Genomic DNA, 20,662 nt, shown 5'->3' on the forward strand with positions numbered 1-20,662 from the left:
TATACAAAACTTCCAGCTTTCTGTCCAGAGTAGGATTCTGCAGTATTCCAGATGGTCCTGGATCTTCAAGCTGGACATACTTACTTAGTTTTGAAAGCTAATGCAGACAAATGAGACCTAACAGCCTGCAGGGAAAAATGTCTTACTATTCCTGCAAAGGCAGGGAATGTTCTGTCAACTTTAGTATTTTCTCCAGGGGAGAGAGAAATTGAAAGTTTGAGGGGAAGAAGGCAGGTTTTTAAAGGATGGGGGAAACTTGAACAGATGAAGGGGAGGATCTTATATAGAGGGAGACATTGAAAATAAAGAGAGAGACAGTAATAGAGGAAGCAAGAGGAAGTGGAAACAAAGGCCCAAGAGGAAAGTTGACCTTAGGAAGAACCTCAAAGTTGGGAAAGACACAGAAAGGTTAGATGAAGATATCCAGAAAGTTTGAGGGGCAGGATGGGGGTAAGAAGAGAGGGCCCTATGAGGAAACTCATGTTGAATTTTCTTTATCTTTCAAAAAAGATTAAGGTGATCTCAAAGTTGGGAGCAGACTGTTGGACTCCAGGAAAATGTTAACTCTCTGAAATAGCCACTAGGAGGAATATGATAAAGGGTTTATTAAAGATGGACATGATGATTGCTCAATAGCACAGAAAACCCACGAGGAACTTAACTGAATAGCATTCCATTGTAGTGAAGTTAATCACTGTTTAAGATAATGCATGTAGAGCATTCAGGAGAGCACTTGGCACCAGAACCTCTTCAAAAATGTACCATCACCACCACTGCCCTTCCTATCTATTATCTCTAGCTTCTTAGCAACAAGCAGGAGAAGTAGAGAAAAGAGATATATACCCAGGTCGTCAGACTGGAGACTGTCTTAGATGAACATGATGGGTGGACAAGGGAGCAAGGGAGTTAAGATGAGTATCCTTGGGGTCTTTTTGGGATTTGGAAGAAAGTGAAGCCAAAGTAGCTTTTTTAACTCTTGAGGTCTGGTCTAGGTCAGGATACTGACAGTTACAATGCAGATGAAGAACAGATTCAGTGAGTGGATGGTGAGCAAGGGATTGTAGAGCTGAGATCTTGGGAACTTTTGAGAAATAACTTGGAACTAGCCATGGCTGAACTTGTGGACAAACTTGGTGGAGTTAGAAATAAAAGTTGTTGACAAGTTGAGGAACCCTGAGGTCAGTATGTGGGAAGAATTAACAAAGTGATTGGTGGGGGATGGGAGAACCAAAGAGCAGAGATAGAAAGGAGATTGGGGGGTCAGTTGTTGGAGGAAATGATACATGTATGAATTTTAAAAGGGAAAGATTGGTTAAGGGTAAGTGTGGTTGGGAAATACAGAGGGGAGCAGGGAAGATGCCCCTTCTACTACCTTTTCACAGTGAGTGGCTGGAAAGTGGAGCTGGGGCAGGAGCATGATGGGCAGTGGTCCACTTCAGTTCTGTTGAGATAATTAAGTGTTCAAGAACAAGGCTAGGAATCATGGGAGCTTATTCACTATAGAGCAGGAGCCACACTGTACACGAAGAAGGGCTTAGATGGTAAGTCCCCATCTCCCCTCTCCTGGATCTAAGCATTCTAGCTCTTCTGAGTGGTACAATTGTGTGGAAAGCTAGGCTGTGATCCATTCCCCTTTCACATTGTGTCTGTGAAGCAACTGTGGAGAAGCGGCATTGTGTTGAGATTTGATACTATTTCCTAATGCTGACTATAGTGTATGAGTGTAACTGTTGGAATTTAAGTTTTTCCGGTAGTTTGTAATTTTGCCATAGCATATGTTTGATTCAGGTTCAGTAGAGTAGTTATGAAGACAAGGCTTACTCTCTCAGAGGAGGTTAAAAAGCCCTAAAATCCAGTGAACCATAGTTAGGCGCTACATTTTTTTTTTTTTTTTTTTTTTTTTTTTTACTTAATTGTCAGGGATGCTTTTAAACAATTTGGCCATTTCCTTTACATCAGCTTCCATTGCCTTGACCTTCAAAAGGACTCTTCCCCCAAACCAGTTTTATAAATCCCTGAATTCATCAATATCATCAGCATGTTATGTCACTATTGAAGTTCAGAGAAGTAGACATGAAAACGTGTTTGTTTAATTACTTCACAGGAGTTAGTGGGAGAAGAGCAAAACCAGTGTCTGGAATGTGAGTGGAGGCAGGAAAGGTGCTGGGTTGCCTGTGCTGTGACTCCCTCCTGCCTTCCAACCTCCCATTATGGGCTCAACTGCAGCCCTTAGTACAATTACAAGATCCAGCGTGTCTTTCCCCTGCGGGTGGCTTGGGACTCCCTGAAACCACAAATGTTAAGCCCTCAAATGCCAGGGGTCTAGTCAAAGTATTGTTTGGTAGGGGAATTAAGTTGCTGGTTGTTTTCTGCTCTGTTAAATGGATTTTTAGTCTACCCTTGCAATTTGCCTGGGGCTGATTAAAACAATGGCCTCAGCTTTTCTGATTTTCTTTTCAACCTGCAGCAGTGACCTTTAAAAACAGATTTCTCACTGCTTAACTGTCTAGCCTTCCCCAGTAAGCCTTGTTCATTGACTTCCTCTTTTACCTGCAAACATGCATGTGCGCGTGCACACATACACACACTCATTCGCATCCACCATATTGCGTACACTGATGAGTTCCTGGACTCCTGTGTTAATGAATGACTTTTGAATGATTACTTTATCAAGTGCTGAAGATGCTTGATACATAGAAGGTTAAAGATCTTCTTGTCCTCCTAACAGATATCAAATAAATGCTAAGAGGTAAATGCATTATCTAAATGCATAAGAGGTAAGAGCATTCTGATATAATGAGTATCTGCTATCTACCTATAGGTCTATAACTGAATGAATAATATTGAATTTTCTGCTGCTGTCACTGATTATTGCTGCCTAGGGTAGGTGGGTGTATCAAATTCTGTTTAATATGATTGATAATAAGTTGCTGATTTATTGGAATTCTGGCCAAACCCATGCTTAGATGAAAAAACAGGGAGATATTATAGTGATTTCTACCCAATTCTATTTTTTAATCTGTTTATTGTAATGTTTGGTAGCTATAAACTTAAGTTCTAGGTCAAGATAGAGCACATGTAGTTAGAGTTCTCTAGGTGGTATCTCCATCCATATTTGACTCTTAGTAAAATGGCATCACACCTAGATGGCCTGCTGTTTTTCTCCTTCTAGGCCCATAATTATATAGTTATAGTCAAATAAGTTTCTCTTTCATCATCTCTGTTATCAAAGGGTATATTGAAATGTAAATAACGATTTTGAAGAAATAAAACAGTGCTCTTTCTCCAGTTTTGAGTGACATTTTCCTCACTATACGGATGGAATCCATTGAATGTGGTGATAAGGGAGTTCCTCTGATCTCTCAGATTCCTCTGATCTATTCCAACTTGTCAATTTGTCCCTGAGCTCTGTCCATGGCCATAGAAGCCTTTGCCTTAGAATTTTGAGGACTACCACCTTTGAGCCTAGACCTTTTTTCTTACTCCTTCTCTTCTCTACCCCTTTTTTCTCCACCTTCAACAGATTTTATTTCCTTTTGTATCTGGAATCTAATGGGAGGGTTAGTCATTCTCCATTTCTTCCCATCTACTCTTGGATAAAGGAGAGGGCTCTGATCCTGAGTGTGGAAGAGCTAAGCAGAGTCATCCTTCACAATGGACCTGTCACTACTTGACTGTCCAAAATACCATCAAGCATTTCTCAGTGCAACATTTAACCTCTCTCACTGGCACATCTCTTGTAATTATTAGGCTGAAAAATTTTCTTTCTTTCTATCCTGACTTTGCCTCAGAGGGCTTCCTAATGCTTCGTTCTTCATCATAGAACAAGAGAAGAATTCATCCTGCTACATTTTTGTGAGGCTCCTGTGGCCCTGTTTTGACCTACCTGCTTCCATGGGTATAGTTGATGGATAGGAAGAGAATCGCTTTTGGACAAAATACATAATATTTGTCAATATCTTTCTTAGGGCCAGCAGCTTGAACAAAGAAGTCTGTAGCCCAGTGATGAGATATTAAAAAGCACTCTCACACACAAATGATTTTAACCATAATGGTGAGGCATAGAGATGAAACTATAGTGAAGGCAGAAGTACTTCAGGGATTTATTCCAAGAGAATAATACCCCCAGTATCTGAATCAGCTTGGTACCCTTTATACCTTCTTTCTCACTCATGGACTGGGCCTGAGACATTCCAAAGCATTCTCCTTCCTCTGCCTCATCTATGCTGAACCTTGTCTTACAGGAACTCTTAGCCTCTGCCTTTCTACCCACTCTTCAGATCCATTTCTTACTCTCCACCCATTGCCTTGGACTTGATGTTTCAGACCTGCCCTCATTCCCACCTTACTTCAGCCAGGAATTCTGACACCAGTTCCTCCTTTTCCTGATCCCTGAAACCTAAGGTCAGTCCTACTCACCATCCACTATCTCCCACTAACCCCAAACTCCAACAATCAGCCCAAGCCAGAGCTTTGAGTTTCTTCCTTTCTAAGTTTTAACCCCCCCCCCCCCAAACTCCCTTTATCTAGGGAGCCAGGCTTGGCAGCTAACATACTTAGAGCCTCATAAAAACAAATAAGAATCTAGTGAAAAGCAGTATGGACTTTGCTGGGATTTGAAAATGTCTTTTGAGTCGGGGCACCTGGATGGCTCAGTCGGTTAAGTGTCCAACTTTGGCTCAGGTTATGATCTCATGGCTCGTGAGTTTGAGTTCAAGCCCCACATCAGGCTCTGTGCTGACAGCTCAGAGCCTGGAGCCTGTTTCAGATCTGTGTTTCCCTCTCTCTCTTCCCCTCCCTTGCTCGCATGCTGCCCTTCTCTCCCTCTCTCAAAAATAAGCATTTTAAAAAATGCCTTTTAAGTCATTAAAAACTTACACCCTTGATTTAATAGAATGCCTTTTGCTATTCATCTATCCATGTATCTGTCCATTCCTCTGAACTTTGGAACATTCAATCCAAGTACCTTTAGTTGGAAATTTGTAATTTTCACATTAAACAGGGAATTCTTCAGCAAAAATTGATAATAGATGCTATTCTCAAGTAAGGCACAAGATGGAGCATGTGAATTTAAAGGAAATTTAAGCTGGTAGTTTACTGGTGACAAATCATTGAAAGAAAATTTAAAAAAAAATTTTTTTTTTAAACGTTTATTTATTTTTGGGACAGAGAGAGACAGAGCATGAACGGGGGAGGGGCAGAGAGAGAGGAAGACACAGAATCGGAAACAGGCTCCAGGCTCTGAGCCATCAGCCCAGAGCCTAACGCGGGGCTCAAACTCACGGATCGCGAGATCGTGACCTGGCTGAAGTCGGACACTTAACCGACTGCGCCACCCAGGCGCCCCGAAAATTTAAAAATTTAAGCCAAATTATTCTGGTTAATTTCAACTAAAAATAGACAAATATTAAAGAACATAATACTTTCTATGAGTATATGTAAAGTCTAAGATAATTTTTTAAAAACAAATAAAAACTGGAATAATTTTTTCTCTTCAGTAGACCCTCCAAACCCCATAGCCAAAGCAGGAAAATGAAGCAGTTGGCAGTTTCAGAATGCTAGTTGGGGAAGGCAGAACTAGGGATATCAGATATTTTTCTTCACTGGTTGAGAAAGTGAAGTGGTCTTGATAGAGTGGAAATACCTTGCATCAACATCAATTTCTAGATTGCCAGCTTCGATTTTGGAAGCAAATATTGTCCAAGGAATTTGATGGCCAACAAGCATGGGAAGAGGTGATACGTGGCTAATCACAGCAGGTAACATATTTTAAAAGTTGTTTATAAAATATAATAACGGGAAAATTTTTGTGAGAAACTCCGATTTGCAGACAGCATCTGCATGTTTCCTGGAGATTAAATTTGTGATAGATAGATTGGCATATAGACAGGGCTCAAAAGATAACAGCTTCGATCCTGGTGGTATTGCAATGTACATGTTCACCTTGAAAGTCACAACTTTCTCTAGAGTTTATTTGTGATGTTGCACGTGAGGTTTTGTCGGTATTTCCATATTTGGTTGGCTGTAAAAATGTCATCTAGCATGAAGCTTGACACCCCTGTCTGTGGTTCAGGCTGCTTTTAAGTTCAGGTCAGGAGTTACTGGAGGAAAAATAATCCCTGGGAAACCTGCCATTGATTCAGTGGTATTTCAGATTCTGATTTCCCAGTCTGCCTGTTACCATTCACTTTTCAGAGTCACATGCACTCTGTCCAGGGTATTGAGCCACATTCAGGAGAGAGGCACAGTGGAGAGTGCTTACTCCATCTTGACTGGAACCAGAGCTGTGGATGATTTTTTAATTCCTGATTTTCTTTGTTGAAGATGTATAGAATAAACTCTTAGTCTATTTCATACAACTGCAAGATATGGATTTAGGAAGGAGATAAACTAGCTGAATTTAATATGACAAGAATTATTTTATAAAAAGGGTATTGTGATATTTCATTTCATGATGAACTTCAAGGGAAAAAATGCTTAGGTTTTATGTGGAGAGGATTTGGCCAGATATATGCACCCTCCTACTGTTTTATTTAGCGAGGTGGCTAGCTAGAAGCAGCCTCTGAGTTTTAGTAAAAATTTGTATTTCAATTCAATCTGATTTCTCTTTGACATCACTAATATGTTAGGACACAGATGAATAAATGCTTCTGTTTAATAATTTTTAAAATGCTTAGGTTATAAATTTGATTGTATTAAGTAAATTTATGCTTCATATGTTTTGAATCTCTCTGTGAATTAGCAGCAAGACTGGTTCTAGCACCGGAAATGACTAATACCATGCATGCATCAGACACTCTTTCTTCAAGTCTGCCAATGCTGGGAATTGGGAAGTAAAATTTAATTTAATAGGCAGAAAGAAGGAAAAAAAAGTCAATGTTTGCCCATTTCAATTGTATTTATAGAGCCAAGATTCAATATGTAGAGAGAGCTGTTGAGTTTGCTTCTTCCCTTTTCCCTACTTCTGTGAAATGCATGTAGCAAGGGACAAAGTGTACAGTAGGATGCTAGGACGCCCACATGGTACTTAGGGTAAAATGTTCAGTAAAGCTGGCTTCTGGGACCTGGCAAAATAACACTGTATCCTATGAAACTGTGATGATGGTGAGCATAAAAGGTGCTGGTGAAGTACCGTGCAGTGATGCTTCTCTGCTGCTGAAATGATAGTACCTGGGAGGCATTTTCATGTGATTTTTTTTAGTTATTGGTATTCCAAGTAATATGTAGACTTGTGCAAATTGTTGATTCCAGATTTTGATAAGGCTGTAAGAATAGTGCTTGGTAACTTTTTTCAACTTTTTTTGCATTTCTGTATCAATGACTATATCGTTTTCACAGCCCCCCCCCCCCCCGAGAGATAGATAGACCAGTCATGAGAGATTCTATTTATAGATGAAGAACACTGAGATGCTGGCCATTAATTAAGGGGATTATTGAGTGAACCACAACATACTCCTCAGAACCCTGAAATTAGGATCCAGAGCTTTTAACTTCTAAGCTGATGTTTTCCCCCTACACCACATTGAGTAGTGATCCCTTTATGAAGGGAATTATGGGAAGGCCTACTGTGACTTGAAATAATTTTATACCTTAAAGAACTATATTTTGGTATGCCAAAGGGGATTGGTATTGATTGCCAACCAAGTTTCTTAAATGCCTGTGGAATAATGCCCCTTAAGAGAAAAGTCTCGCATATTTAGACAAGGGGATACATATAATGATACTGAGTGCCGCTTTGTTTCTAATAGGAAAAAATTGGAATCAACCTAAGTGTTGATCATCATAGAACTGGGTAAATAAATTGGTATGTATTCATATGATGTAATATTACCCAGTGATTAAAGTGACTGAAATAATGTACATGTCTGTATATACATATATACATAGTTTAGAAAATCATAATGTTGAGTGGAAAAAACCAAGTTTCCAGAATGAAACCTACAGTATATAATTTTTATAATTAATATATAGAAAATGTATATTGCTCATATGTATGACCAATATTTAAAAATAGACTAGAAGGTTACCCACCAAAGAGTAGTCATTCTGGAAGGGAGAATGGGATGAAACATGGGTAACAAAGGGATTTCAAATAAACAAATAAGATAAAATGTAAACATTTTTGATTCATAGATATTTGCTATATTATTCTCTCAAGTTTTCTGCAGTTTCAAATATGTCTCAAAAAGTTGGGGTTGATGCTGGTGGATGGCATGAGGGGACCTCAAGGGAAGTACCCTGGTGAGAACTGTGTACCTGACAGTGAATAGGAAAAACAGGAGGAGATACTTATTTCTGGAAAGGCTGTAGTTGGCATTTAAGAAAAGCTAATATAAGTATTAGATGGGCCCATTTGGAAATGTTCCTCACCGTGGTAGAAGGGAGGCTTGAGGTCTGGAGCTCACCTTACTCCTGATAGCTGTACAGCAATGGGGAGGGGGCCCTACAGCGTGGGGAGCTGGACTAGACTTGCTCTTCCTGTCCCCACCTCTGACATCTCTGAACATATCTGATAAGACCCTGAATGAACCATTCTCGTCGCCTATGTTCTGCTATGCTTTTTACTCTATTAATGCTAATATTCTCTGGATAAATTTCTAGACATGAAAGAATGCACACCAGAAGACCCTATCATGTGGAAGATGCTGAAAAATACTGCCTTGAGGATGATTTGGTCAATTTAGAGGTTCTGGATGAGGTACTAAATATTTAGTAGGCAATCTCACCGATGACATTTGTTTCATGTGAATGGTCTGACCTTTTTCTTGTCGACCATGTTTTCCTAAGGTCACTTGAAAATTTAATTGTTTGTATAGCCTTGGGGTGAAGCTCGGGGAGCATTTGGTTACTGTGACTATGATCCTGTGTTGTGTTCATTTTTAGTTCCCCAAATGTCCAAAACGATGAAAAGGAAAGGATTTGGATTTTTTCCAATAAAGCTCTTTATATTGTAAGCCTAAATGATCTATCACATCACTGGAAATTATTTTGTTTTAGAAAAGGTCCAGTTTAACTCTTAAGTCAAGATAGTTGTTTGTTCTTCACGAAGAGGAGCGTTCTCTTATGATTTAAATTGACTAAAAAACTTTCTTGTAAGAGTAAATTTGATTTAAATTGAGTGAAAAAACTTTCTTGTAAGAATAAATTTGTTGTTATTATTAGAACTCTCTCCTGGTTGGAAATAATGTTTACCTTCAATACCATTTATCCTCTTCTTAGGATACAATTATTCATCAGTTGCAAAAGCGTTATGTGGACTTGCTGATTTACACATATGTTGGAGACATCTTAATTGCCTTAAACCCCTTCCAGAATCTAAGCATATACTCCCCGCAGGTAAGGGGTGCTTTGAGAGCATGTTGCTTCTTAAGAGGAAATTAAAAACCACAAGGGAAAATAAAAAGAAGGGAAAAGCGAAAATAAAATTATGCCGCTTTTAGTGGTGTATACCCCACACTGCAGATAACAGTGCATCACAGATGGAGTTCTTGCATTTTGGGGGTAAGTTTTTAGAACAAGATATAACAATAATAGCTAACATTCATTTAGTGCTTGCTATAGGCCAGGCACTGGCTTATTTCACTTCTCATAATCCTGTGAGATGGGCACTATTATTCACCCTGTTTGGCAGAAGAAGAGACTTAGCACTGCGAAGTCAACTCCCTTACAGGAGTTCATGAAACTAGTCAGTGCAGAACTGGGATTTGAACGGAGGCCTGCAGACTCAAGAGCCTGTGCTCTGCAGCCTTTCTGATGCTGCACTTCCCCTACTAAGTGACAAAGTCTTGGTTTCACGGGCAACAAGTACTGGAGCATTAGAAGTTTTCTTTAAACTACTTATTTTTTCTTCAGTTTTCCAGACTTTATCATGGGGTGAAACGTGCCTCCAATCCGCCCCACATATTTGCATCAGCAGATGCTGCTTACCAATGTATGGTTACTTTCAGCAGAGACCAGGTAAGAACTCCCCTTCCTGTCCTGCCAAGTCACACAGTAGGGTGTGTTCTGTCTTCCTCTGCAGCTCTTATGTCTTCCTGAAAACTCCATTCTGGTTGCTGGTGCTGATTCAAGGAAATAGGAAATGAAAGAGTAGCTCACTGGAACAGGAACAGTGATAGAAGCTGCAGCGGCAGGAGAACGTGAAAATTCTTTTCTGTAATGTGAAACATTCACATCATGAGCACTCATTTTCCCTTATAAAATCTAATAAGAATGTTTCTAATATGAATGTGAGAGCATAGAGTCGACACAAACCTGATTACATAGCAACAATTGTAATGAAAACAGAATGTAGAATGACATATATGAAATTCCTTCCTATTAAGGTCTCAGAATTTTCGTGGTTCAGACCTTTTTGTGTTGTACATGGGTTGACGGGGACCATGTACCACATCATTTAGCTGGTGAGAAATTATGATAGATTTGGTAAAGACTGAACAGATTTTAAACTCAATGCTGGTTAAACACAAAGCTCACCCATACAACTTTCCTTTTTGGACCTTTGACTCACAGTGGTGACATATCCAACCTTTGACCCTTCCTTTACTTTCAATATGTATATTTTCCTTTGTGTCTTTAGTCTGTTTGAAATGTAAGTAACCTAAATTGGTGAGAAGATTTTGTGAGAGAATTACTGTGTGTAAATCTCCTGAGACCTGTGAAGTCTCAGCTTTGGATTCATTGAGGAATAGATGAAACTGTAACAGTGCAACTTACAAAATAGAGTACATGGATTCACTATAGGTTAGAAACTTGGCTTCTCTAAATTCTTACATTTCCCACAGACATGTGAAATATCCATAGATTTCATAGAGTGGAAGTAAATGGAGAGAGATACATGTATTTTCCAAGTTGAGAAGTTCCCCCACACTGTTGTCGTTTCTAACACCAAATGTTGTCTTTTCCAACACCAACCAGGTCTTCAATTCTCCCATGGTAACTGGATGTCCAACAACTCAATTCCATTAAATTCTGATACCTCTCAGAGTTAGTACAGACCCCAAAGCATTAGGGCTCAGCCCCAAAGACTGCCCCCATTTAAGACTCCAGCCACAAAAGGGATTCCCAAGCTACCTACACTCTGCCCAGCCTGCAAATTCAGGGATTCCCACAACCACCCTCAGGTCTGATAATTCACTAGAACATCTCATAGAACTCAGGAAAACACTTTACTTAAATGTACTGGCTTATTGGGGCACGTGGGTGGCTCAGTTGTTTAAGCGTCCAGCTTCAGCTCAGGTCGTGATCTCATGGTTCATGGGTTAGAGCCTCACATCTCTGGGCTGGCAGCGCAGAGCCTGCTTGGGATCCTGTCTCCCTCGCTCTCTGCCCTTCCCCTGCTCCCTGTGGCGCGCACGCGCTCTCTCTCTCTCTCTCTTTGTCTCTCTCTCTCTCTCAAAAATAAGTAAACATTAACAAAATTTACTGGCTTACTATAAGGATACAACTCAGGAACAGCCAAATGGAAGAGATTGCGCAGGGCAAGATACAGGGGAGAGGGGTGGTACAAAGCTTCCCTGCCTTCTCTGGGCATGTCCCCTCCCAGCATCTCAAAGTGTTTATACCAGAAACTCTGTGAATCTTGTTCTTTGAGTTTTTATGTCTCAGTCGATCTCTAGCCGCTCTGCATTCCCTAGAAGTTGGGATGATGAGGCTAGAAGTTCCCACTCTCTAATCATGTATTTGGTCTTTCTGGTGACCAGCATCTGTCATGAAGCTGTCTTGGGCCCTACTTGGAACCACCTGGTTAGCAGTTAGGTTTGATTGAAAGGGACTTGTTTGCAAATAACAGAAGATGATCCTGTTGTCCCTATGATTCAAGAAGTTTCAAGGGTCTTAGGAACTCTTGCCAGGAACCAGAGACAAAGACCCAGTGTATGTTTTTTTATTATAATACACTCACTAATCTCCTTGATACATAAAGAACTCCTAGACATGAATAATAAAAACACCAATAATGCAAAAAAAAAAAAAAAAAAGCAAAGGATACGGGCTAGTCACAAAAAGAAAATATGAATAATCTTAAACGTATGAAAAGACCTCAATGTCACTCATAGTGAAAGAAATGCAAATTAAAACTATACTGAGAGACTATTCTTCTGCATTTCAGATTGGCAAAAATCCAATATACTCTATTGGTGAGGCTCTAGAACAGGCACTTTCCTGGATTGGTTCTAGTCCTTGGAAAGCAATTTGGTACTATCTATGCAATTTACAAATGCATTTTATCTTTTAGTCTAACAACCCATTTCTGAGAATTTATTCTACAGAAGAAGCTGCATGTAGATATAATGCCCTATGTAGGGTTATTCGATGTGGTATTGCTTGTAATAACATAAGGAGTATCTGTCAATATGAGACTGGTTAAATAGATTATGCTGCAACTGTACAATGGAACAACAAGCAGCTGTGAAAAAGTCAAAGCTCTCAATGTACAGAAATGGAAAGATTCCTAAGATCTATCGTTCAGTGAAAAAACTAAGGTGTGCAATGGTAGATGTTGTATGAAAGCCATTGCTGAACATATAGGTTGTTCCCTGTGCTATGAATTCTTCACTCTTCATTTTCTGTGTCAGTGCATTGTCATCAGCGGAGAAAGTGGCTCTGGGAAGACGGAAAGCACCCACCTGATTGTTCAGCATTTGACTTTCTTGGGGAAGGTATTGACTACTTGCTTTATGTACTGTGGCTAGACTCCTTACAGAGTAACTGCATATTTTATAAATGATGGAAATACTGGCTTTTATTAGGGATTACATAAAAACCTTCCGACTTTATTATGTTTACCTCCTGATAGCTAGGCCTCTTAAGATGTCAGCATGTCATCCTTCTTTCACGTAGTGAGGAAAATAATGCCAGCACGAATTTACTAGATTATCAGCAATTAATTTTTTATGTTTTCAATGTAATAGAAACATTTAGCCATTAAGTAGTAAAAGTGGTTAAACACTAGGAACGGGATTAGGGAGAGCCACTAAGGCTTTGATTAAAGGATTGGAAAATAGAAATCTTTGAGCAAAAGTTGAAGGAAATGGAAATTTTTAGCTTGGTTAAATGGACATTGAAGGAATGACTTAAAAAAACAGACTGGCAGGTACATATACTGAGAAGTAGTGTATTATGAAACTAAACATTTAAGGAATCTTTTTTATAGGTGAGGTTAATTGAATATTATAATGGATGACTGAGAAAAGTTATGGGATCTCTCTATTTAAAATTCTTTCTAAAATGTTCAGGCATTTTATCAAGGATTTTAAGTAAAGTGTGGCTGGATGTAAAAATTGATAACCTAAACTAGTTGCTCATCTGAGAAAACGGTGCTAGTGGCTGATGATAATTTTCCCAAGTGAAGTTCTTCCCAAAAAGAATATGTGAATTTTGGGGGTAGGGAGGGGTGCCTGGCAGTTTTGCTAAAGTGATATTTCTGGAAGCTCCTCCTGACTGTTGTCTGTTTGGCACAGGCCAGTAATCAGACCCTGAGAGAGAAAATCCTGCAAGTCAACTCCCTGGTGGAAGCCTTTGGAAATGCACGCACTGCCATCAATGACAATTCCAGCCGTTTTGGAAAATACCTGGAAATGATGTTTACACCAACGGGAGCTGTGATGGGGGCAAGAATCTCTGAGTATCTCCTTGAAAAATCCAGAGTTATAAAACAGGCAGTGTAGGTACACTATTTTATCACTCTGTTTTTGTTCTGGAAGATAGACCAGGAGGCTTTCATAATCTTAATGAATCCATTTCACCCTTGTTCTTAGCATCCAAGGTCCCCCTACCCCCAGACTTCCCAAGAACAAGGAATTATTTAAGCAAAGGATAGTGGTAATTTCTAACCTAAAAGATATTTGCAGGCTGAGTACAGAGGGTTAGGGTGGGAGTACTTTGGGATCAGGATGCCCTTTTCTTCTGAGCTGGTACTAGGTAGAATTTAGCAACATTGTGAATACTTTTAAAAATCATTGGGTACGTTAAAATTTAATTTGTATATTAAAAAAAGCACTGATAGTATTCTGCGTACTGATTTTTTCCCCTAGATTCAGTAGGGGGAAAAAACCTTTGTTTTAGGAAGAGCATGGACTTCTCTGGATTCAAATGCTGACTCTGACATTGACTGTTCTTGGTTATGTCACTTAACCTCTCTGTGCCTTATCTGTGAAATGGAGATGCTTGTATTGCCTACCTCATGGATTTGCTATGAAGATGAAGGAGTTCATTTATATAAAATTACTTTAAAGAGTGCCGTGTGTAGTACATGTTATTAGAGGGCTAGCCATGCTTCCTATTATTATTGCAGGACACCAGACTTCCTCAGGAGCATGGTCCATTCGTGCATTATTCAGTAACTCCTGAATGCTTGTTGTATGCTAGTGTTGAGCTCTCTGCTGGAGTTGCAAGAGTAAGCAAAATAGACAAGGTTGCAGTATTCATGGAGCTCAGACTGGATGGGGGATTGTTGGGGGAGGGGAGGGAGGACCACAGGCATTAAAACGAGTAAATAAACAAATGCAGAACCATTATGATAAGTTCCAGGAAACAATATAAAGTGCTATGAAGGTAAAACAAGAGAAGGAAGGGCACCCGACCTAATCCAGGAAGACAGGGGCTCCCTGTGTATGAGACAGTTAATCTGAGACCTGAGGATCGCTAAGAGTTGGCCAGCAAGGTGGTGCTCTTCCCAAAAAGGGGGAGACAGGCAAAGATGAGCCTGAGACCAGATCATGCAGAGCTTTGGAACCAGGCTGGGGATTTCGAACCTTATTCTAAAGGCAATAGGAAACCATTTAATGTTCTTAAGCAGAGGAGTCACAAAACCCAAGGGGCATTTTGAAATGATCTCTCTGGTTTCAGTGGGGAAAATGGATTGAGGAGGTGCAAGAGGGATTGTGTTGAGACCATTAGGAGACTGTTTGTTGCCAGATCCATGTGAGATAGAATGTAGGCCTGCACTAAGATAGTAGCAGTGGAGGAAGGTGGAAAGACGTGGATGAATCTGAGAGATATTATGCAAGAAGAATCTATAGGACTTGTTCTAGGGTAAGGGTTCAAGCATCCTCTCCTGCCACACATTTGCAGTTTCTTCACAAAATAGGGACTGGCATGCAAATTAAACAAATGAACAAAAAGACAGAGTGAGAGTTATTTCAGGTTCCCTGTGGCTTCTTGATTAATTTTTATGAGGTCACTTGCTTCTTTCTCCCCAAATTAGGGTGATTTTAAAGTTTATGGAGCTGCATCCGACAGAATGGAAAACACAGTTTTCTATGTTCAAATGTAAAAGGTCTTTTAGGAAGATAATGTGAAGAGGGTTCCAATCACAGCTATGTCACTTATTTTATATGTCACTTAGTGTAAATATCCTCATATCGTATTTTCCTTACATGCAAAAAGGGCATAAGAAAGTCATCCGTACAGGACTATTATGAGAATCAAAGGAGATAATGTGATTTATACCAAATATAAACTCTGAAACATAATAGGTGCCTAATATACCATAATATTATTGTTAAGTTTATTCAATCTGATAGCAGTGATGAGGTAAAATAGACTGAAGATACTGAATGAGGAGAAAACGGGGCTCATGCAAATCCTGTTCACCTAATGTTTCTGATCTGCTCCCTTCTGAGCACATAGTAGGATTTCTCTTTTACGTACACTGTGGTTGGATGTGGTCATATGATCAGTTCTGGCAAATGAACGTGTAATGACAAGACCCTCTGGCAAAGTGCAAGATGGTGGCTGCTGCATCAGCCTAGGCCCATTAGTGTCTATGATGAGCACACCCCCTTCCCTTTGCTGACTCTCAGTGGGCAGGTACTCTGAGCAAGAAGTAACCCTTTGTTCAGTTAAGCCACTGAGATCTTTGGAATATTTGTTATCTCAACAAAACCTAACCAAACCTGATGGATACAGGATGAAAATTAAATTGAATTTATGTAGGGATGGATGTTGATAGGCAATGTTAAGAAGAATTAAAACTAGAGGTATCTGCAAAAAAAAAAACTGTAAGAAGGTAAGATCAAGATGGGTCAGCTGAAGCCTGCACATTTTATCAGAGTTTAAAGAATAAGTGATATTTGCACCAGGCATACTGATTCATAAAGCCCTAAAAGGGCTTTACCATCTCCATGAATGGTGCCATCATCGCTAGATGCTCAAGTTAGGTACCTGGGAGGCAGACTCCAGGTCCTTTTCTCACACCACCCTCATTCATTCTCTCAGGATGTTCTTTTAGTTGTTCCTCCAAATATATCTGTAAGCTTACTCTTGTTCTCCATCAGCACTATAATTGATACCTATCCAAGTTGCTTGCTCTCTCACCACGACCTCCTAATTGGTCTCCCTGCATCCATCTTGGCTTCTTACAGTCTAGTCTTCATCCTGCAGCTAGAATGTACTTTTTCAACACCGATCTACTCATGTTATATACTTAAAGTGCTTCTTGGCTCCAGTTTAATACACTTCAAAGAATTCTAATTGCTTAATCAACAAAGTCCTCGTTATGGCCTAACAAGGCCTGGTATGGGCTGGCCCTGCCTACCTGCCCACCCCCTTCTCCCTAGCATCTTTTTGGTTCTATGTGGGTGTCAGGCTCAGAGCCCTTGTGTATATGTTGCTCCCTGTCTTTGGAATGCTCTTCCCCCTTCTTTCTGTAGCTCCTTCCAGTCCCTTCTCATGTTTCAGTGTTTGGCCTAAGTGTTATTTCCTTAGAGAGTCCTTCCCTTGACTTAACACAAGCAGCCCTTATCCCCCAACCTTATTCTTCATCTTAGCCTTTTGTTTGTTTCAAAGCCCTCATCACAAGTTTCCTTGTTTTATCTAACTCTGTCACTAGAAGGGAGGCTCCAGAAGGCAGGAATCCTCTTAGTCCTATATCCCTGGCACCTGGTACAGTGCTTGCTCTGACTGACACTAGGTAAATTTATTAGTTGAGGGAACAGATGAGTGAGAAATGGTGAGCAGAGGCATCTGGAATACAAGAGAGGAATAAGAATATCCTAGAAGAGCTTTGGCAGGATAAATGACAAAGGAAGACCAGGATACCTAGAAGAAGCTGAAGAAAAGAGTGGGGCCCGTGTCACAGATGGGAACAAGGAGTAGAACGCTTTCTTTTCACAGAGCTAAATTGGCCAAAATGAGGATTTGTCAAATCCTGGGATATCAACAGAAGAGACTGCCCTCCTCCAGAGGACGGAAAGGGACCCAGAGCAGGGCTTTTCAAACTGTCTATGCTGAAGGACCAGTTAAAAAAAATTCTTGGGGTGCCTGGGTGGCTCAGTTGATTAAGCATCTGACTCTTGATTTCGGCTCAGGTCACGATCTCGTGGTTGGTGGGTTTGAGCCCCACTTCAGGCTCTGCACTGGCAGGAGAACTGGTGCATACTGCTTTGAATTGCATTTGAAAGAACACAGGTTTGAAAGAGTGGAGACCTCAGTCCGGGACCCAGTTTTGCTCCCTACCTTGCCGTAGGACTGGAGAGCCACTGTCTGGGGCTCCAATAAAATGGGGAGATTGACTGACGTCTCTAAGCTGTTATCACTGTTTCTGAAGCAACACGGGTTACTAACAGAAGGCATGTGACACAGATGCCTCGTCCTTTGGGCTGTACTAGAAATATCTCTAAACGTGTATAACCTGACTGTGACGTATGAATGTTCCATTCTCTAAAACCTCCTTCTGCGTAAAGATAAGTGTGTTTAATAATGTGACACTGTGACAATTACTATACTAATCCTATCACTATTACTATTCTGTAATTGGGATTTGGCAAATTTAATTGCCTGAAAATGCAAATTTGCTACAGGATAATATTTTTCACAGAAAGATGGTATAGATTACTTAAAGTGGGGAGGCCCCAGAATATGTCATTAATAATATCCTCTCCCCTCTTTTCTTCCAGGGGAGAGAAAAATTTTCACATATTTTACTATATTTATGCTGGTCTTTATCACCAGAAGAAACTTTCTGAGTTCAGACTTCCTGAGGAAAAGCCTCCTAGGTAAGTATCAGGGGTTTTAGTTGTTGATTTTTAATGAATGTGTAACTAGCAATTGAGAAAACTTGGAAATAAATGGAGCTGTTTTTCCTAACTGGACACTGATAGTGTCTTAAGTTGAAATACCCAAGGTGAATGGCACCATTTTCATTTTCCAGAAACTCAAAAGCTTAACTGCAGCCATTCACCTTTTGCATTTTCTGGAACGTTTAAAAACTTAACTGCGGCCATTTTACTCAGCCACGTGCACCATTATTCCACTGCAATTGGACTGAGAGGAAAATGCCCTTGTGAAGAAGGAGCCCAGTGATGCCCTGGTATTTGGGGTGCCATTTGCCACGTCAATGCTCATTGTATTTGGTCATACTCCATTTAGGTACATAGCTGATGAAACTGGAAGGGTGATACACGACATCACTTCCAAGGAATCTTACAGAAGACAATTTGAAGCAATTCAGCATTGCTTCAGGATTATAGGGTTCACTGACAAGGTAGGTGATTCCCAAAAGAAAAAGAAACTCAGGTGTTAATATTCTTGTATCTTGTAGATGTGAACGTTCTAAGCTGGGGCAGGATACTTTCTTTTCAGATCCCATCTGGTCATGTATAAGGTCTTGCTCCTCAACGTATGGTCTGATCAGACCAGAAATATTGTCATCATGTGAGAGCTTGTTAGAAATGCGGACTCTCAGGTCCATCTATGAACAGGTGAACCAGAATCTGCATTTTAACAAGAAGCACAACCGAATATTAAATTAGAAGTACTGTTGTAAGTGCCACATGCCTGCAAATTGTTACCGTTGTCATCAGTTCACTACAGCTGTGATAACAAACACCAAAACAATACTGCCCTTTTCTGAGTTGGGGTTGTTCCAGCCATTAAAGTGTGTTGTGTAATATGAGTATAGGAATATGTAGGTTACACCAAGGCTCAGAAATATATTTATGCAAGTAGCTCCTTGTGCACCAAAACAAATTAATTTAAACCTTTTCAACTTTCTTGCAGTCACTTCCTTCTCCATGGTACACAGTTGCACATTTTTACCTCTAGCTCTAAGTACTTGACTCCTCTTATCTTACAAGATACAGGCTGTCTCTATTAAATATATGCCAGGGGTGACAGAAGATATTTATAACCCTAGGTTCAAATATTATTCTGTGATACATTTATGTCATAGTTTCTGGGCTTCATGCCATCAATTTGGCAAAATACACAGATTCTTTTGCTTTTCCAAGAAAGGAGGTGAATGATTAGGAGGTAGGTGAGAGTGTTAAATCTTAAGGGATTAGATTACAAGACACTCCAGTTACCCTGGGACAGCCACTCTGGGTAAAGTATTGCTTCTGTAATCTAATGAGTTTGGCCAGCCCTTTCCTTCCCAGCATGGCTGATTTTAGTCATAATAATACCTTTCTTTTCTTCTAGCCAGCTGTTAATTTTCTCTGTCTGCCTCCCACTGACTTTAGACTGACAGACAGTGGAAAATCCCAAAGGTCAGATAAAAACAGAACTGTATTTCCCTTGGCTTCTTAGAGGAGAGCAATTAAACAGGTTCCAGCCTTATTAAAGGACCTTTATGGTTATTAATTTGTAGAGCTGATTGTTATCAAGATGCATCACCAGAAGAGTCCAAGCGTGGTGGAGATGGCAGTAGAACGATTTCAAGTCACCTCGGTCATGCCAAAGTGTTCAGGGGCATACTACCTGAAAAGGGTACAGGAACAATAGAGAAGTTAGTCATAAGGTTAATAATATTTTGCTTTCAATGACTATAAAGATGGGTGTAGAATACTGTGAAGAGATTGGTCCTAGCTCTAAAAGAACGTATATAATGGCTTTGTTCTAATAATAGAAATGTATTGCAAATAATAATAAATCAAGCTGTTTTAAGATAACAAAAAACAAAACAAACTAAATATGCTAAAAGTATGTGTCTTTGAGGTAAGCCATCCCTAACCCTTGATGAAAAAAAAGTATAGTAGAATTGAATGGAATGAATGAATGAATAAATGTGAAAAGAAAGAAGTGTAAAAAGTGGTAGACATAATTTCTGCCTGATCTGGACTATAAAATGAATAACGAGAGTGTAATGATATGTTTATAGTTTCACCGTGTCCCATATCAATTGATACTGGAAATAAACCAACTTATGTCAGCAACCTTGGAAATGGAAGGAAGAGGCTGGCTCTGATCTCTCTGATCTTAAATTCTTTGGTTATATCTTTGTCTATATCTCTATAGACAACCTGTTTTTGCTGAATTCACTCAGTTTACTTTATAAACTCAAAGTAGTTTGACTAAATTCAGAAAGATTCAGGTGAATGTAGTCAGGGATCAGATGCCAAATAGCTGATGTATCAGAACTTTTTCTTAAGTTTATTTCTAGACAGAGGGACATTTTCTAGACATAGCTTAAATAAACTGGTCAATTTAATCAAAATGATGGTCACCCTCTTTTCTTATAATGTCACTAAGTACCCTGCAGGAATCCTCATAGTATTCTTCAGATTCCTCCAAACTCCCATAGCAAAATTATAAGTAGCAAACCTTAGTGCCGACTCAAGAACATGAATTTTAATTCTGGGACATCAGCCAAAAGTATCAGAAAAAACACTTGACCCTGAGTTTATTGTAAAGAAACCTCTGGTAGAAGGAGTCTTTGACTAAC

The 20,662-nt window shown here is 39.8% G+C and overlaps 1 protein-coding gene across 1 annotated transcript in view; it reads left to right on the forward strand.

The window, feature by feature from the left end:
- Nucleotides 1-20,662, forward strand: part of MYO3B (myosin IIIB) — a 434,070-nt gene that overhangs the window by 186,200 nt on the left and 227,208 nt on the right. Inside the window, exons 10-16 of the mRNA XM_040475346.1 lie at nt 8,602-8,698; nt 9,220-9,336; nt 9,853-9,957; nt 12,576-12,659; nt 13,461-13,663; nt 17,898-17,996; nt 18,370-18,484. Coding sequence (XP_040331280.1) covers nt 8,602-8,698; nt 9,220-9,336; nt 9,853-9,957; nt 12,576-12,659; nt 13,461-13,663; nt 17,898-17,996; nt 18,370-18,484 — 820 coding nt within the window. The remainder of the gene's footprint in view (nt 1-8,601; nt 8,699-9,219; nt 9,337-9,852; nt 9,958-12,575; nt 12,660-13,460; nt 13,664-17,897; nt 17,997-18,369; nt 18,485-20,662) is intronic.

The sequence above is a fragment of the Herpailurus yagouaroundi genome, unplaced genomic scaffold, assembly GCF_014898765.1.
Source record: "Herpailurus yagouaroundi ecotype Mexico unplaced genomic scaffold, PumYag 140, whole genome shotgun sequence".
NCBI lineage: Eukaryota > Metazoa > Chordata > Mammalia > Carnivora > Felidae > Herpailurus > Herpailurus yagouaroundi.